General features: G+C 42.4%; 1 protein-coding gene across 2 annotated transcripts in view; it reads left to right on the top strand.

Annotated features, from left to right (window-relative positions):
• ankrd12 (ankyrin repeat domain 12) overlaps window positions 1–18555 on the top strand; it is a 48445-nt gene that overhangs the window by 22334 nt on the left and 7556 nt on the right. Inside the window, exons 2-8 of one of the 2 annotated variants that reach the window (XM_080011142.1) lie at window positions 1800–1913; window positions 9451–9601; window positions 11113–11184; window positions 11751–11891; window positions 14179–14382; window positions 17649–17791; window positions 18380–18527. In XM_080011142.1, the coding sequence (XP_079867268.1) occupies window positions 1827–1913; window positions 9451–9601; window positions 11113–11184; window positions 11751–11891; window positions 14179–14382; window positions 17649–17791; window positions 18380–18527 (946 nt within the window). In that variant the 5' untranslated portion in view covers window positions 1800–1826. The remainder of the gene's footprint in view (window positions 1–1799; window positions 1914–9450; window positions 9602–11112; window positions 11185–11750; window positions 11892–14178; window positions 14383–17648; window positions 17792–18379; window positions 18528–18555) is intronic. The other variant, XM_080011143.1, reaches the window with a different exon arrangement.

Below are 18555 nucleotides of genomic sequence, written 5' to 3'. Positions count from 1 at the left end.
TAAAGCACTCCCTTCCACTGGTCTGCACAGAAAGATCTGGGTCCGCGCTTGCTGAATATTTATTCGACTGTGTTGCCCATGTGGAGAGTAAAAGGGTCTGTCCCAAAATGTCTTTCTTCAGTCACATCCTTTGCCGTTTTACATTGCTTAACCTCTTACCCTTTTTCTAATGCTGGCCTTCTTGTAAAATGAGTGGTTTACGTAGTTTGAAGTTTCATTACGGAGATGAGATCCTCTCTGTGTATGTGTATGGACTTTGTGGCACAATTTGAAAGCGTGGAAACAAGCCCAGCACATCTGGTAAAAAAATACAAAAAAAAAAAAAAGGTCTTGATTCATTTTTTTTTCTCTTATGTGGTATACATCGCATTGTCTTTTCCTTCTTCTGTTTTTGTCTAATATCGCTCAGCATTGCCACTATATAACTCTGGTATAAAACTATTTTCGGGTTTAATCCTCAAAACAACTGTTTGAGCTTAACGTGAAACGGCCAGATGAAAGCCAAACTGGCCGATGACCAAATACCTCAGTAATTATAGTCACTCCCTCCTCGTTTCGTTCCACGGCCAGATTTGGTGTTGCGTCAGCGTTTGTTTTCTCGTCAAAGCCCCCCCTCTCAACAAGCCAAATGACAATACGGTCCTAGATATCTGCTGACTAATGGCTGGCCGTGTTGGATATTAAGGGTTAGGTTAGTCATTTTTAAGCACTGTTCCTGTTCCTAGTTTTATGGTATCACCAGTGCTTTTGTTATTCTTTCCACAGCCAATAGCGTTCTGACAAATCCAATTGGGTGCGCACATTTCAAAGTGTTGCTACTTGGCAAACATGTTGTGTTTAATGCCGTTATTTAACAAGGTCTTCCAATTTCTCGCTCGATTGCTGGAGTTGACGCTCTTCTAGGAAACATGATTTTCCTTCTGTGCCGTTCATTACTGCTCAGTGCTGACTAATGCTATGCATCTCCCGGGCCGTGGCCGGGTTTCAAAGCCGGTGTTTCACTGGAGCACCAAGGAATGTCATTGTCCTGTCACTTGTATCTCAGTGTATGACTCCGTTAGCGTAACAGTGTCCGTCTCGGCTTACGGGTCAAAGAATCTGTCCTGTAAGCAGATGCACAGCAGTAAAAAATTCTAGACCTAAGAGAAAGGAACTGTTCTATTGGAAACTAGACTCCACTGGATCGCCACAAAATTATGCTTGTATGGAGTTAGGAGTCAGTTAAATCTAATTTTTGGGTTGCAATTGTAAGCATATTCAGTAATGTGGCTAGCTGAAGTATTATCGCTTTTAGCAATCAGTGGCTGTTTGGATATCATGTTTTCTGTTTCATAAGATGTTTGAGATGCTATTGCTGCAAAATGACTGGCAAACCTACAGAAAATGCTCTTATGGTGCACTCGTGCTGCGTGAAAAGATGGAAGCCAATGGTAGGAAATATGAAGTGACCCTGTACCTCGCCATTTCCTACAACCCACAATGGTGCGCTGACCCATGAACTTATTGTGTTTGACAAGAACCCCAAAACAGAAGCTTAGTCACACAACAAGTTGTTTGGGGGGGGTCTTTGAATCTATGATTAATGTTGCTTGCTTTAGCTGGTTTCTCCCTTCCACTCCTCGCGTTAAAGGCCAGTCTCAAGAGAGTGATGGAATGGAAACTTCAAAACAGAAAATCCCCTTTTCCCATAACTAGCCCTTGCGCTGAGACAGAAAGTGGTAGTGCTGTTTTTAGGACCGTACCGCCCCCCTCGCTGTCCTCTCGGTTGTCTCATGGCAGCGTTGTGTTTATCTCTCTAGGTGCACGATGAACCTGCTCCACGGTAGATGTCACAGCTAGTCAGGAGTGGCACCATGGCCAAACCTGGGAGCGACCGAGTTGGAGCCATGGTGGACAAGCAGACGGGGAAGAAGGTACGAGGCCACACACACGCACACAACTCGGTCTCAAAAATAACTGGCCTTTAGTGTCACAAATCGGTTGAAATTTAAAGTGCCGATAAAGGTTATACCCTACCAATTATGCCACACACTAACAGATTTAGAAGCCGAAAGTAGAAATAAGTACATTTCCAAATCTTCTCATAACTTTCCATTGCTTAACGAAATCCTGAATGAAATCAATATTAGTCTGTGGACATTTAATTTTAGAGGAGATTAAATGTAATCTTGGAGAATGTCAGAATAACGATGAAGCAAGTGTCGATAGCGAGCTAGCCAAGACTGCGGAGGAACATTTAACATTACTATAACGTTATATCCATCCCTGCTGTCGTTTGAGCCCTAAAATTAGATTTTGACATTACTTACTCACCCCCAAGTCACGCAAAAACATACTGTGTGTTTGTGACCTGACAAACGGAGTTGGCTTGCAGCTCCAGAGCAACGGGTCGGAATCGTGTCAGTTTTATTTTAGTCTAGGCTTGGGTAGACTGAGGATTAAATCCTCAATCCTCAAACATCAGAGCCTTGAAACAGTGTCAGTGCAGTTGACCATGTTCTGAAACTGATCCCCCACTCTGAATCGATCAGAGCGCGGGGGAGACAAAGGCTCTCTGCTCAGAGCTGTTTTGGATTTATTATTGATTATTTGTGATGTTCATTGTGCAAAAGTGTTCTTGTATTGCATGTAAAAAAAAAAATATATATGTATGTATGTGTGTATGTATGTATGTATGTGTGTATGTATGTATGTATGTATATATATATGTATATATATATATGTATATGTATGTATACTGTGTTTTCCCTCTTGTCGTTATGACTCGTTGTTTTTCTACATATACTTGTGAAGTGTATTGTCTGAATCAACTACGACCACTGAAATGGTTTGTGTAAACAAGTACGTCAGTTTACACCCGACATTAGAATGTGTCTCCACATGCATCTCGAGTAACAGCTGGTGATCTAATCCCACTTCCCCCACTCTATATGCAAATCTAATATATTGTGACTATAATATAGCAATCTATCATATAATCTCATGGAGAAAGATTTTTGAATTATTTGGCTTCCTTAGTTTCTTACTCGTATGGAAAATGAAAAAAGGTAAACCTAACTCAGAGGATGTTTTTATCTGAGATGTATTTATTTACGTTTGTTTCCTACTTGTATGAAACAACTGAGTTCAGGGACTTTCCCGTTCCGTCCCTTTCCAAAAACAAACTTTCCCCCCGTGCCACACCACGCACGTCTCCTTGTTGCTTTCCGTTGGTATAGGACTTATTGCTATGGGGCTATTGGTAAATACTTTTTGGGTAAATGCTTTAAAGTATAAATCCTGCACTTCTGTAACGGGGAAAACCGCCTTTGCCGCATTACATTGCCAGTGCCTTTGATGATGATGATCATCATCATCACAATCATTTCTGTTACTGTTATTTGAGTTGGTTATATGAATGGTTCAAACTGATTTTATGTGAGTTATTATTGACGTTGTACGATGACGAAATTAGTATTTTTATTTTACAATCTTATTCATACACATTCACATTTTGTTCAATAGAGCAATGTTTTTCTGAGACCATTTATTTTCTGCCAAAAAAATATATATCGACAGATGATGTCCGTTGTCAACATTTTTGGTCCTCTAAAATCTGTATCGTGACAAATCTATCGGTTAGGGTTAGGGCTAGTCACAAAAATGTCTGGGCAAAATTGATATTTTTGACAGAGTTGCATTGACTGTAGCGCAGCCATAGAGATTTAACTACACATCACAATAATAGAATAACCACAACTACAACTCCCAGACGATACTTAGTCTCAAGATTTTGGTATTAAAGCAATATATTGCCCAACACTTGTCTCAAGCAAGTTTACTCAATTTGCAAATAAATTCACCCGGCACCGGTGATTCTAATGTGTGGGTGACCGCACAACCTATATGAAACCAATAAATACATTGATCACAACCTTGCAGATGTATTCTTTTGAGGTATGAATTGACAGTCAAATACTGGCAGGATACATGACAGTCTAAGTTGTCCTTTAACTTTAGTGTGTTACCCTTGACATTTTCAATGAATATACAAAGGGTGCTCTGATCAGGGTTTTTGGGGCCAATCACTGGAAGCAGTATCGGCTGATATGGATCACAGGGTCTTTTTGAAGCGATATTTATCTATTTATTTAATTAACTATTCTTATCGACATTGTATATTAAGTAGAGACATGCGTGGCGCGGAACGGGACACCCAGGTTTCTTGTTTTGTTAATTCCATTACGCAGTTATCAGGACAGTCCTTTAACCCAGTTGTGTTTAAAAATAAATAAATAACATTTTTATAATAATAAATTGAAATTCTTTCATACGAGTAGGAATCAAACAAAAGTAAATGCATCTGTCTAGACAGTGCAGTGGATCCACTCCACTGTCCCGATTTGCGAAAGTGTATAGAGGGAGCTCTCCACGGCATGTACGCCGCACCACTGAGGAGAAAGAACTTACCTCAAATTCAGAATGTTATGTGTATCATAACATTCAATGTTATTATATTGCAACATGTGCGTGCAAAGCTTGTCCCCCCCCCCCCATCCCACACTTCAGTTCATTCATTCATTAAGAATGTGTGTCATTCTGGACATATTTCTATCATTCAAATTTCTCTGTAATCCTCAAAGTCCGTACTCATTTACAGAACAGGGCACAAGGATTGTTAATTCCTTGTATCAGTTGTGTTATCACCAGTCAGTGGAGGGTTGCGATTTGAAATGTCGGGTTTTTCGCTGCCCCCAGCACCACACTCCCTTTGCGAGTCATTCCAGAGACTCGGTAGGCTGTTCTGTAAGATCTTGCATGTAATTCTGGAAAGATTTTTGTCAAACAACTCGGAATTAGTTTACCCCGTGCCGGGGTCAGACAGAAAGTGCACAGGCTCGGATCGTGTGGCCTTGTTTTTCTGGGCCCGATCTAAGCTCTAGTGTGCACGGAGAGGAGGGGGTATTCACAGACAGGCCCGAGCGCGAGAGAGGAGAGGAGGGGCTGTGTGCAGCTATACTGAGAATTATATTTAAATAGTAAAATAAAAATAGAAAATTAATATGTGGCGGTTAATGTTGATTATGTGGCTGGCCGCCATAAATAAATGTGTGGGAAACACTGCCTTGCATAACAGAAACAGAAATTGTCTCTTGTGTTTTGGGTCATCTGATCAGCTCTTCTGATTGGCCTTTATCCTGATTGCACGATTTACGAATATCGGCCCATCACAATCAGTGGTCAATCGATCAGAGCACCATTATACCCATTTTCCCACTGCGCCAAAAACTTGGTAACACCCAGGATCAGTCCCAGGTCAAATGACCCTGCAATAGACAGGTTTTTTTATCTGTGCCAGTTGGATCGGCTAAACCCAAGACCTCGGTCGGCCCTTTTCCGGCGTGTTACAACACGCGTTCAAGTTAGGGACATTGCCGCATTAATAGACAGGAATATCCGTGTACATGGGGGACCATGAAATGTTTTGAGTGTGGAGCTGTGGGTGGAGGGGGAGATAAGGGTGTTCAAGTTAATTGGTGGGTTGTTATAATTTGCGTTGGTTCATCTGATTGGCCAGGATAGTGGATACTTCAAATATTATACAGACATGGACACATTTGTTGGTACCCTTACAGCCCTTACAGAAATAATGTTTCATTCCTCTTGAAAGGTGATGAAATTAAAAGCAATTTTCTCATGTATACCTGCATCCCTTTGGAATGTCAGAGTAAAGCAGAGAAACTGTGAAAAGAGATAAATGATTGTTAAAGAGATCAATTATATTCTAAAATGGCCTGGATGGAAATGGACAGATTTGATGGTACCCATTAGAAAAGATTATAGATAATTGGATTATAGTGATATTTCAAACTAAGTGTTTTCTTATATTGGTATCACACATCTTCAATCTTATAATCAGTCATTCAGCCTATTTAAATGGAGAAAAGTAGTCACTCTGCTGTTTGGTATCATCGTGTGCACCACACTGAACATGGACCAGAGAAGGGGAAAGAGAGAGTTGTCTGAGGAGATCAGAAAGAAAGTAATAGACAAGGAGCTTGATGTTCCTCTGACTACAGTTGCAAATATTATTAAGAAGTTGTAGGTCCATGGGACTGTAGCCAACCTCCCTGGATGGGGCCACAGGAGGAAAATTGACCCCAGATTGAACAGAAGGATAGTGCCAATGGTAGAGAAAGCGCCATGGACAACTTCCAAAGAGCTACAAGCTGAACTCCAAGGTCAAGCTACATCAAGGTCAAGGTACATCAGTGTCTGATCGCACCATCCGTCTCTTTTTGAATGACAGTGGGCTCCATGGAAGAAGACCCACCCAGGAGGACTCCACTTTTGAAAGACAAAATAAAAAAAAAGCCAGACTGGAATTTGTTAAAAGGCATATTGACAAACCATAATACTTCTGGAGCATGTCCTTTGGACAGATGAGTCAAAACTGGAGCTTTTTGGCAGGTCACAAGAAAAAATTAAATCAAGCTTTCAAAGAAAAGAACACCATACCTACTGTGAAACATGGAGGAGGCTCTGTTATGTTTTGGGGCTGCTTTGCTGCGTCTGGCACGGGGTGTCTTGAATCTGTGCAGGGCACAATGAAATCTCAAGACTATGAAGGCATTCTGGAGCGAAACGTACTGCCCAGTGTCAAAGCTCTGTCTCATTCACAGGTCATGGGTCCTCCAACAGGATAATGACCCAAAACACACAGCTAAGAGCACCCAAGACTGGATAAGAACAAAACATTGGACTATTCTGAAGTGGCCTTCTCTGAGCCCTGATCTGAATCCAACCCTAACATCTATGGAAAGAGCTGAAAGATGCAGTCTGGAGAAGGCACCCTTCAAACCTGAGACAGCTGGACCAGTTTGCTCAGGAGGAGTGGGCCAAACAACCTGACAGGTGCAGAAGTCTCATTGAGAGCTACAGAAATCATTTGATTGCAGTGATTGCCTCTGAAGATTGTGCAACAAAATATTAGGTTATATTATATATTATAATATGAGGTCATTTTTATCCATGCCATTTCATTTGTTTGATTATGTAAAATATTCTGTTGAATCAAAAATCAAAAGCAAAGTCTGATTTCTCTTAAATATGGAATAAACAATGATGGTTACCAATTACTTTTGTAACTTTCAAGTTATTTCAGAGAAAATTGTGGGTTCTTTTTTTTTTTTTTGTCGAAGGGTACCAACAAATTTGTCGAAGGGTACCAACATATTTGTCTAGGCCATTTTAGGATATAATTGATCTCTTTAGCAATAATTTATCTCTTTTCACAGTTTCTTTGCTTTACTTTATAACATACGAAATACATGCAGGTATACATGAGAAGTTTTTTACACCTGCAACTTCTCAACCTGCAATGCAACTCTTTATGCATTCTTAAATCGTCAAGAACTGCTGCAATAACTCTTGTCCTGTGGACGACCTGTGGGATGACAAGAACACAGCTTTTTGTTACACAAGACCACCACCAATCCCCCTCTTTGGAGAACTATCTAACCATGCTTTGGTCTGCAAACAACTAATCACTACTCCAAGAGGAGGAGAATCACCACGGGTGAGAGAAACAAACATAGAACCAAACAACAAAATGTACATGGAAAATCAAACATAGAAACGTCGGATGTAAACATGTATCGACATAAGAGTTAATTTAGTCCACGAAAACTGGATCAGCAAAGTTCCAGCAAAAAGGAGCATAACCCATTGCCAGAGCACACGAGGAGACCCTGCTCACATACAACCCACCGCCACGTGCAGGTACAAAACGCAGGCACAGAACCCAGGCCATAGGCCCAGAGCCAGGTTCTGAATCGCCCGCCCCACCACAACCGGCCAGAAGCCCCATCCAGCCGCAAGCCCCGAGCGTCCATCCACGTAGCCAAGAGTGTAGTGCGCTCCTTTTCAGCAGTTTTGGTCACATTTTCAGAAGACTCAATTCATGAATGTTTTTTGTGACAAAGAAGTATGTGCTCCAATCAAAAAAAAAGTGTGTGTGTGTGTGTGTGTGACCAAACTCTGTTGCCACTCATTACAAACCGGTGTACCAAGATGCCCTCTTCTGTCTGTCGGCAGCGCTGAAAGCTATAATGGCAAAAAGACTACATGACTTGTATCTTGCCAAGCTAACATAGTAAGAGTTCGTTCCCAGATGACGTCAGCGTACTTGGTTTGGGTCTGAGCTTCTCCTGTTTCTACTTGGCCCCGTTTATCTTTGTGCAGAGGAAACCCTAGAGTATTTTATTTATTTATTTTATGCTCTGATGTTTTATACCTTAAATGGTAGTATGACAGCGTAATGAGAATAGGGTGTCATTGTATTCTTCTGGTTGGAAAAGTGGTTTAGGTGCTTGGACTCCATTCCAAATTATAGCCAAGTGGTGGTGGAGTGTCCCCATGCGACACGCTGAACCTGCTCCTAACGCCTTCACCTTAACAACTTAATGGAACACAGTGTGCAGGGCCACATCACTGAGTGTAACGTGACCATGCGCCACTCCATTATGTTAGTGACATGTTTTAGCAAGCCTCACGTCCTCCCTGAAACGTTACCCGCCCCCGCCACTTTGAGCCTATTGATGTCATTCAGAGCGTTTAAAGATTTCTGAATGGCTCTGCCTTAGGAGTGTTCACCCCACCACTGTGGTGTTCATACAGTAACAAACACACACACTCTCTCACTCACTTGTGCGTGCTATCAATGTCAATGTTTCCCTTATATGCACCGGGCCGCTGCTGAAATACGACCGCTGCTGTTGAATCTTTTTATTTTTTACGAGGGGAGGAGAGGGCTCAGTCTTATCTTTTTAGAAACTAACGTTATATCATTTTACGCTATGGATGCTTTATGTCCAGGTCAATTCACGCACCTGTGAGTAAAGCATATAAACGAGAATCTTGGCCTTTACCTGGTAATGTCAGCACAACGGTATATAACAACAGCAAGCACTGGGTAGATGTCAACAATGAAGCAAGCAATGCCGATCACGGATTCAGGGTTATCATTCTCCGGAGGGAAGACAGTCCTGCAACCTCACGTGAGTATCGCCGTGCACTTTTGGCACGGCAAAGGCAAGTGGACCGCCAACAGAAAGCCTTTTATAATCGGAACCCCCCAACAAAGACCTGAAAACCGAAGGCCTGTCGGGGAGTAGTCCCAGCAAGTGCTAAGCCTTATCAGCTTGATAAGCGTAAACGCAGGTGCAGCGCTTCCGGGTTTGTGGTCTCACCAGATTGGGACACCTGGTGGCTGTCACGCGTATTAACTGCCAAAAGCTTCCAAAGACACACAAGTATTTGGGATGGCTGTTTATTACAATACGTGAAAGAAATTCACCTCCGCTTCTACGACTTTATACTAGGGGAACCGCTGAATGTACTCACACTTTCCTGTGTTCTGTCCCCACCCATCCCACCCCATCTTTTTTTTTATTTTTTCCCCCCCTACAGAGCAAAGACAAGTTATCCCCGTTCACCAAAACTCCAAAGCTGGGCCGGAGTGAACTCCTGGGAAAGGAAGGGAAAGCAAAGTCTTCCATGAAGCGCAAGCTTTCCTTCACGGCCAGTCCGGCTCGGACAGAGGAGCGAGACTCCGACACGGGTACGAGCTGCTGCTGCTGCTGCTGCTGCTGTTGTTGACACTGATCCCTGCCTCTCTCGTACCTTCTCTCCCCACTCCTCCACAGCGCCGCTGCTGGCACCTCGCCACATCTCTACGCCGCCACCTTGCGGCCGGGCTGTAGAACTATTATTCCCGGGGGAAATTCCCCAACCCATAGTCATCTCCCCAGGGTTTGCGTCGGCACCTAAATCTGGCCGCGTGTTTCAGTTTGCAGCGATCAGGGCTCAGCAGAATCAGTCCCAAGATCACTGGGTGTTCTCACTGATATCACGGTGAACACCAGTTTAGTGTGTTTTTTTTGGGGGGGGTGGTTTAAGCCCCTAAATTATTAGAGCAGATTGCGATCATTTTGTAAAACTACTTAATTCTACAATCCTACTCTTCCTTCCAAATGTCAGGAGAATTTTTAGTCTTAATTTTTAATGTTTAAAACGTTGTAATGAATAGAACATGAATTTGTGTTGGTTTTTTTCCAGTAAGTTGGGGCAAATTAACTGTTAAAATTATGTTCCTTGCATATAATGATGACATTTTGAAGCCACCGTCCTAGATTCTCTTCAGTGTGTAAATAAAACTTATATTATAGCCATGTTAGCAGTTTGAGTATATGTTTAAGGAAGAACTTGGATGTGAATATGGGTTGGTCTACGGTATAAACTATAATTACTACAATTGCAAAAGCCTTGAAACTTTTTTTTCCCATGTTTGAGGTCCTGGTCCTCTGTGAAGGCAAAATGCAAAGTAGTGATTTATTTTGTGTGGTCCTCTTCTCCGAATAGCAGCCAACCGCCATTGTAGACCCTCAATTTTGTGTTCGCTAAAAAATAGTTGCCCAGGTCAAGAAATCCAAACTAGCATCGAAAAAAGTGGACCCGTCTTGCCAACCGTGTTTTTTATTTCCTGCCCTGAACAGATGTAGGAAGGACAGAAGAAACCTTTCACAGATCACTCCAGATCGTCTTTCCCCATCTCCTGGAGTTGCCATGACTCATAATCTGTGTGTTTGTGTGTGTCTGTTGGGGCTGGGTTCAAAAAAAAAAAACGAGAAAAAAAAAAAAAAAGATTCTCCGTTACGATTAAATTATATTATTTCAATTTCGGAATCGGGATGACAATTATAATATCATTACTTTGTTTGGAGGTTTTACAGCCATTTCCCTTAAATTAATAACACCATCAACACATATGAATTTGAATAATGAATATCTGTATTAGACTGAATTTGATAAAAAAAAAAAAAAAAATTGTATATATATTTTATCAGATTGTATATCAAGGAGTTGGTATATATATATATATATATATATATATATATATATATATATATAAAGAAGGAATCCTACCCTAGTGTCCGTGTGGGTGTACGTGAGAGACTGTGTGGGCGAGAGAGCTTGCGTTAATGCAGTGCTTTCCCACCCCCCACCTTGCTGCCTCCCATCCCTCCCTCCCTCTCCTTTCCTTCCCTCCATCCTCTCTGCTTTGCACTGTAGATGACTCAGACCCAGGGCAGTCGAGTGAGACCTGGGGAGAGAGATTAGTGCCTCCCTGCAGGATATACGCAGGTAACCCGCTGTAGCCTCCCCGAGCCTTAACCCCCACCACTCTACACCCCCGACTCAACGAGCGTCCCTCTGGCCCCCCCCCCCCCCCCTCGCCGGAGCTCACCTCACTCCTAATGCTGCCATGCCAACATGAACACACACACATGCACGTGTGTGTTGTTTTGTTTTTGTGGTTGGATGGTTCTATTTTTATTTTATTTCTTTCCCTCAATTCCCTGCATCCATCTCGTCAGAGCTCACGCATGCCTGTTAACTAACAAGCGACTGGAACACGGGGTCCGATCAGCACTGATTGCACTGAGTTGGCTTAAGAGAATGCTGTACTTTCCTAATATTTTGGTTAGATTTGAGATTTTTTGATAGTTTTTCGCTCTTTGGGTTTCCCGATTTTGGTTTTTAACACATCCCTTCTCGGACCTCGTGCTTGTCATCTGTTTCTTTGCACACCTAACAGATACAAGGAGAGGCAGAAAGGGCGCTGCCGCCGTGACATTGGATCTTTGACACCATTTTTCTTTCCCCCGTCCCCGCCTCTTTAACGCCGGGCCTCTCTGGATCTGTTGCAGATAAAGACGGGCCCGACAAGAAGAAGGTGAAGAAGGAGGCCGGAGGCAAGAAGTCCCAGGCTTCCAACCTCCTGTTCGGGTATCCGCTCTCCGAACGCAAGCAGATGGCTCTCCTGATGCAGATGACGGCCAACAGCCCAGGTCTGGACACCCCTCCTCCCCCAAAACCCTCAGTTCACTGTCGTGATGAGTCACTGTGCGCAACAGCAACCGGGAAGTGTAAGGTCCACAATAATTCGAGGTTGTTTCAGGTACAGGCTGGACCTTGTTATTCAATTCAGATTTCTTAAGTTCTTCAAACAGGAGAGGGGACCTAGAAAGACGGGTTGTTTGCAGCCATCGCCTGGGGGACTAATTTAAGAAGAGAGGGTTGACAACGTCACATCAAACAGCTGTTCAGTACAGTCACAGCACACCCATCGCCATTGTGATGGTTCGGTGCGACCATCCTGGCTGTTGTGAACGAGGCATTGGGGGCTTTTTCTGATTCAATTTTTCTTTAAAATGTGGCGTGTGATACACACAGCTCACTGTTCAGTATGATATGATTCACGTTTAAATATGTGACATCACTGTGTTTTAAACAAAGTTTCAATGGAATGACGTCATGACTGTAGAAGATTCCCTCTTTATTTGGCATAAAATGTGCAAAAACAATTATTACAAGTTTTAACTATTTCTCATAGATTCTCTTTGCTATATAGTTTTAAGTGCAAATAACACAATCAATATTTTTATTAAATAAATTGGCTATTAAAAACAAGTGTTGTCTAAATGAAATGATTTTATAATAATAATTCTCAATTCCAATACGCTGCATTGTATCTTTTGCCCACTGAGTCTTTTCTGGAAGTGCAGCTACAAATGCATTCGCCAGAGTTGTCTGACCTTTGGCTTACCCCTGGGCCACACCAGAAGCGACACGTCAGCGTCGCGAAAGCGCTTCAGCTGCCACGTTAATCAGTATGGAAGGTCGCACCAAGCAGTAGCGTCATGGTAGCGGTGGATGGTAGCTCAGGAGGCAGAGCTAGTCGTCTAGTAATCTAAATGTTGCTGGTTCGATCCCAGGCTCCTCCTGCTAGCATGCTGTAGTGTCCTTGAGAAAGACACTTAACCCCTAACTGCCCCTGATGGCTGCGTCCGTCGGTGTTTGAATAATTGTAAGTCGCTTTGGATAAAAGCGTCGGCTAAATGCAATGTAATGTTATCGTTGGGAAAGCAGCATGCCGCATGGCTCCTAAACTCCTCGCGTTTTTTATTTTATTTTTTTGCGCCTCCGCTCCATTTTTTCCTGGCACAAGGCCAACCCTTATTCTGGAGCGTAGGTTCCTGTAGCGGTCCATTCAAAAGTTGTATCTAGTGCAAAAATTTAATTACCAAGCCTGGTATGCATCAACCGCATATGTAAAATCAACCTTGCTGCTTGGAATCTAACTGCGTGTGGGCTCTAGTCAAACTGACTTGTCAAGCAAGAGATTTTTGTCGTTGAGAAATCTATTTATTTATAAGGTATTAGGCTATTAATGTTTTATGAAATGTACAAGAATATTTCCAGTGCATGTTTTTCTTCATTTAAATAACCACAAATAATTGACCGCACAAAATAATAAGAAAACACTTGTGGGGATCTCCTGCGCCCTCCTCCTGTTAGTGGGACGAGCCCGCAGCCGCTGCCATTCCCGCTACTCATTCCAGAGATAAAACGCACTGTATTCAAGCCAGAAGCTGCCGTGTGAAATATAAACAAATGCTCAACTCACAAGCTAATCCAACTACGTTAATAAACAGACTCGAAATGGATATTAAATGAAAAGTAAAAGGTGGTAAACGAAAGCAAAGATTTGTTTACCCATTGAAAGTTGAGCCATTTCCCAATTTGAATTCTGGAATGCTGCTTATGCGAGCGCCTCATAGACGGAATGAAGTTGGACCCAGAAGGACTCGACGAATCGTCAAATGACGCGTCGCTGACTGCGTCGCTTTTGGTGTGGCCCGGGGCTAATTCAACAGCTTTTCATCTATTTCAGTCTCACTGCTGTTGCTAAGGTTGATGTCCTACTTGGTGCTACTGCAAATCCTGGTTCAGAACAAACGTTTCGGTTTCTATACGGTGTCAACCCATGGCAAATTTGGATTGGTGATTCTGCCCTCTGCTGTTTAAAGCATGTCAATGAAAAATGAGTACATTTAGTTGACGTTGTCCTCCGATTCAGCTCCACAATGCATATGGTCATGTTTTTGTACTCCAACAGATCGTTATACCTCTAATGTTGAGTATAAATTTATGGTGTAAAGTTTGGGCTCTAATAGCTCAGTTTTAATAACTGATATCCCGCCGCCTTGTGTATCTGCGAAAAAAAAACCCACCCCTGTTCCTGTCTTTCATCCCCCAAGCGGTTTCCTCACCTTGGTTCTCTGCCGCATCCAGATTCAACACCGAGCCACCCCTCGCAGGCCACCCCCGTGCAGAAGAAGGTTCCCAGCGGCAGCTCGTCCAGGCAGAAGGACAAGGTCAACAAGAGGAATGAGCGAGGAGAGACTGCCCTGCACCTGGCAGCCATCCGGGGTGACGCCAAGCAAGTCAAGGAGCTCATCAGCCTGGGAGGCGACGTCAATGTCAAAGACTTTGCAGGTACAATTTATTTTAATTGTACCTGCTTTATTAATTCAATGTATTTTTTTGGTCAGGCATGCTTTACTTTTGTAATCTTGTGATTACAACTTAAAGACTCAATTTGAAGCAGAACGGCGGATCCAGACTACAGTCAATACAATACAGTTGCAAGGGCTTCACAAACCCACATTTCAGGAAAATCAACAGCATCCCCTAGTCTGAACCCCATTTGGACAAGGACAAATTCCCAGAAAACCCTTTGGGGGTGGGGGGAGGAAACCTTGAAAGGGCCACACAGAAGGAGAAATCCCCCCTTCCAGCATGACCAGGCTGCAGTGGATGCCGGGTGGGCGACACTAGTAATACTGGGGGTGTGCGATATGACTATATTAGATCACGAACGACTAAAATGTCTCCACAATCTCCCTTTTTTTCTTTTATTTTGTTCAATTAGTAAACGGAAATAAAAAATTTTTTTTTAAATAAAACACTATTTCTATTTGTTTTGTTTGGAGAAACGCGGAAGCGCAGCAGAGAAAATATGTAGTAAAGTGTCGGTCACAAACAAGTCTGCTCTGGCGGCTTTTAGGATGGGAGTCGGCTCCCGTCTGAGAGCCGATTGCTCTTTTCTTTTCTTTCTTTCTTTTTTTTTTTTGCAAATTAATACAAAACAGAATAATAGGATGATCCCATAACATATTTGTTATGGGGCGTACAGTGACTGCGTTACCATTGAAGTTACTCGTAAATCGCTTGGTTGCCTATTTTTGGATGCATTTTAAATACGATTTAAAAAAGGAAAAAAAAAAAAAGAAAAAAAAAGCTGGAGCTCCGTGTTCCGCCTTATTAAAGAGCCAACATGAAAAAGAACTGTGATAAGATCGTGATCCTGCCTGGATATAAATCGTGATATATTTTTGCCATATTGCCCACACCGATAATACACTATGAAAAACAGTTGGCTTATATAGATTGCACATGTGAGACATCCGTTTTCTCCCTCCGGAGCATACAGGAAGTGGAGTACAGAGAGTGTTGGCCAAGACTGCGACTTGCCACTCCCTCGCCTGTCTGGGATTCCCTCCACAGAGGGGGACCTCTGCCCTCTTGCCACCTGGTAGAGATGGAGAGGGTGCTTAGTCCCTAAATAGCTCACAAATATTTGGAAGAACCCCGTCATGAGCCAGTACTAAGGGGTGAAAGTCGGGTGAGAGGCAAGTTAACAGGACAGGTGTGGTTAAAGTGGGCCTTTTATGCTCCTTTTTACACAAGTTAATATAGTTCTCTGTGGTCCCCAAAACATGTTTTTGGAGTTTTTTGCTGAAAATACCACTCAGATTATGCATTCAAGCCATTCTAATATGCCTCTTAACCATCCTGTTCCAAAACGGGCTGCTTCTGAGTGTGTAGTTTTAAACGTAAATCAGCTTCCAGGCCAATGGGGTTTGAGCTTTCCTTCTGGGTTGCGTTGTTTTACTCTGTAAACTTTCACTGATTTCACCTCATCAATCCACCAAAATCTGTTTCTGAACAAATTTGAGGCAAGAAATAAGCTCATATTTCTTCACTCATATTGAATCTACAAGGCCTCATTTAAAAGTTTGCTTCGACTTTCGTTGCCGCGCTGCAAACTTGTGGTGGACACTGCACCGGGACATCGCGGGGATTTTTTTGTTTCATGTAAAGGTCAGAAAAACCAATGTATTTATTTTATATTAATACATCAACAATTAAAACTCACTATTTTTATTGGTTTTGTTTAAAGAAATGCACAGCGGATCGCGCACAGCAGCCTACAGTTTATCTACTTTTTTTTTTCTTTACAAGGAAACATGGCATCTTCTAAATACTTCCATTTACATCGTCTGCAGTTCCTTCAAGGGCGGTTGTTATTAATTATTCTTTCTTTTAAAAGATTGGTGTTGGTCTTCCAAGCGAGGCTTGTTATTCTCGATGTTATTCTCCAGCCGTGGGTGGAGATACTCTCAGACGGAGGGCGGTTCTAAATCCACTGAAGCTCTAAACGACGTAGATAAGGGCTGCAAATCTGAGCAGCTTATTTCACCACATGTTTTCTGGAGCAGACAGCTCACAAAAAACTGTCTGAGTTGTCTTATTTCGCAGTTTTGTGTTAGTTGGCCCATTAGACCCAAATGTATGTGTACAAGCACTGAAAAGGTGAGTTTTTCATCATATGTCCCCTTTAATCAAATGCAAGACTGTAAAAATGAGTCTTTAGTCTTGATTTCAACAGTAGCAGCTCTGCAGGTAGGGTGTTCCAGATTACTGGGGCCCGAAGTGAGAATGCTCTGGAGTAATGTTGACTGATATATCGGATTTTCGTTGCTGTGATTTTATTTTTTTATTCCTATTGAGGTTTTGGTCTCTGATTAAATCATTAACTAACAATGCTTTGGAGGGGAGTGATCTTATATTAATTAGACCAGTTCTCATTAAAGTAGGCTGATCGATGCCCTCCACCCCCATACCCTCCCTAGTATTCATTTTACTATCAGGGGTGCCCGCCACATCTAAAGTTATCAAATGACTACTCTTACTGACCGACATGTCCCTCTAGCAAGGACAACCCTTCAAGGAGCAGGGTGCACGAGGTGCACGAGTCCATACTGACCGCTGTGTCGGAGCAGCACGCTGTGTCGGAGCAGCATGCAGTGTCGTCTTTTTTTTTTTTTTTGCCTGTAGCAGCTCAGCTGTGTAGCCTGTTGCTGGTCTAACGTGTTGCCGCTGTAATCTGAGGTTCGCGGAGCCTCACCAACACACTCGTGGAAGCTGTATTCCGAGAGATGCAGAAAATAAAAAAAGACTCGCAAATAACAGTTGTTTGAAGTAGATTCCGGCAATACATTGTTCCGTACTTAAGACAAACACAAGCTCGGAAGCACCGAACACGAACAACTAGTTAAAAAAAAGTAGATTCAAGCGCAATTGAAAGCTAATGTATATTAAAGTTAATTTTGAAGCTAAATTTTCTAAAATGTGAGGTCTGGAGTCAGTGTAAAGTATTTTAAGTGACACAACTTCACCAAATAGCTGATTGTGGCCGTGATTCCTCTCTAGGAGCAGTTGTAGTCTTGTCTGATCGTTCTCCGTCATTAACACTTCGATTGTCTCCATTCTAGTTAGAACATTTTGCAAACGATTAGAATTCCCAGAAAATAAAGAAAATTGGAAAAGGAAAAAAAAAAAAATGGCCTGGATGTTGGAAAAGGGAAATTGTCTCTATGCTCGCTATTGATGTGTTTGTTTTTCAATACCTTATTCAGGCTGGACCCCCCTTCATGAAGCGTGTAATCTGGGTTACTACGATGTGGCTAAAGTTCTGATAGCGGCGGGCGCTGAGGTCAACACCCAGGGCCTGGATGACGACACGCCGCTTCACGACGCTTCCAGCAGCGGACACAAAGAGGTAATACACAGCCCTCTGATATTATAACCATACCAAGAGACACCTAGTACTGTGACTCTTCTATCCAGCTCCATGGGTGGCATAGTGTCAAATAAACGGTATATGATGGGAAACCATGTTGGGTCTTATTGGAAAATAATTGTCAATAAATCTTTAATACTAATACATCATTTTCGAAAGGGTACCTATGCTGGAATGGCTTCCACTTGAACTAAAATCTAAATTGAACATTTTTGGCCCTCTGTCTGAAAGTATTACACATATTATATATGTACATGAATACTGAATCAGAGTTATTCATTTTGTCTATTACAGTGATTGATTGCAAACTATTGTAAGGGATTATAGTATGTTATAAGCTCATGAGGTTTACACTAATTGTCTCTTGATAATTGTAAAGTGTAAAAAATATAGCATTAACTAAATGCTGTTATTTTGACAATGCTTGCAGTACTCCATATAAAAAAATAAAAATAAAACGTTTTTTTTCTATCTGTTTTAAACCGCAGCTCTACTAAACCCCATATTTTCTCTGTTTAGTCTAGGAAAACAAAAGCAACCATTTCTCCCATTGTGTAATTTACGCAGATTGTGAAGCTGCTCCTACGCCACGGCGGTAATGCCTTCCAGGCAAACAAGTGCGGGGAGCGGCCGGTTGACGTTGCCGACTCCCAGGAGCTGGAGCAGCTGCTGAAGGGCGAGGTGCCCCTGTCGGACCAAGAGGACAGCTCATCAGGTACGCAGACTTTGTTGCTGCTGGTATT

Source organism: Zeus faber (assembly GCF_960531495.2).
Source record: "Zeus faber genome assembly, chromosome: 12".
Taxonomy (NCBI): Eukaryota; Metazoa; Chordata; class Actinopteri; order Zeiformes; family Zeidae; genus Zeus; species Zeus faber.
Note: the sequence above shows the minus strand (reverse complement) of the source record. Positions and strands in the feature narration are given on the sequence as shown.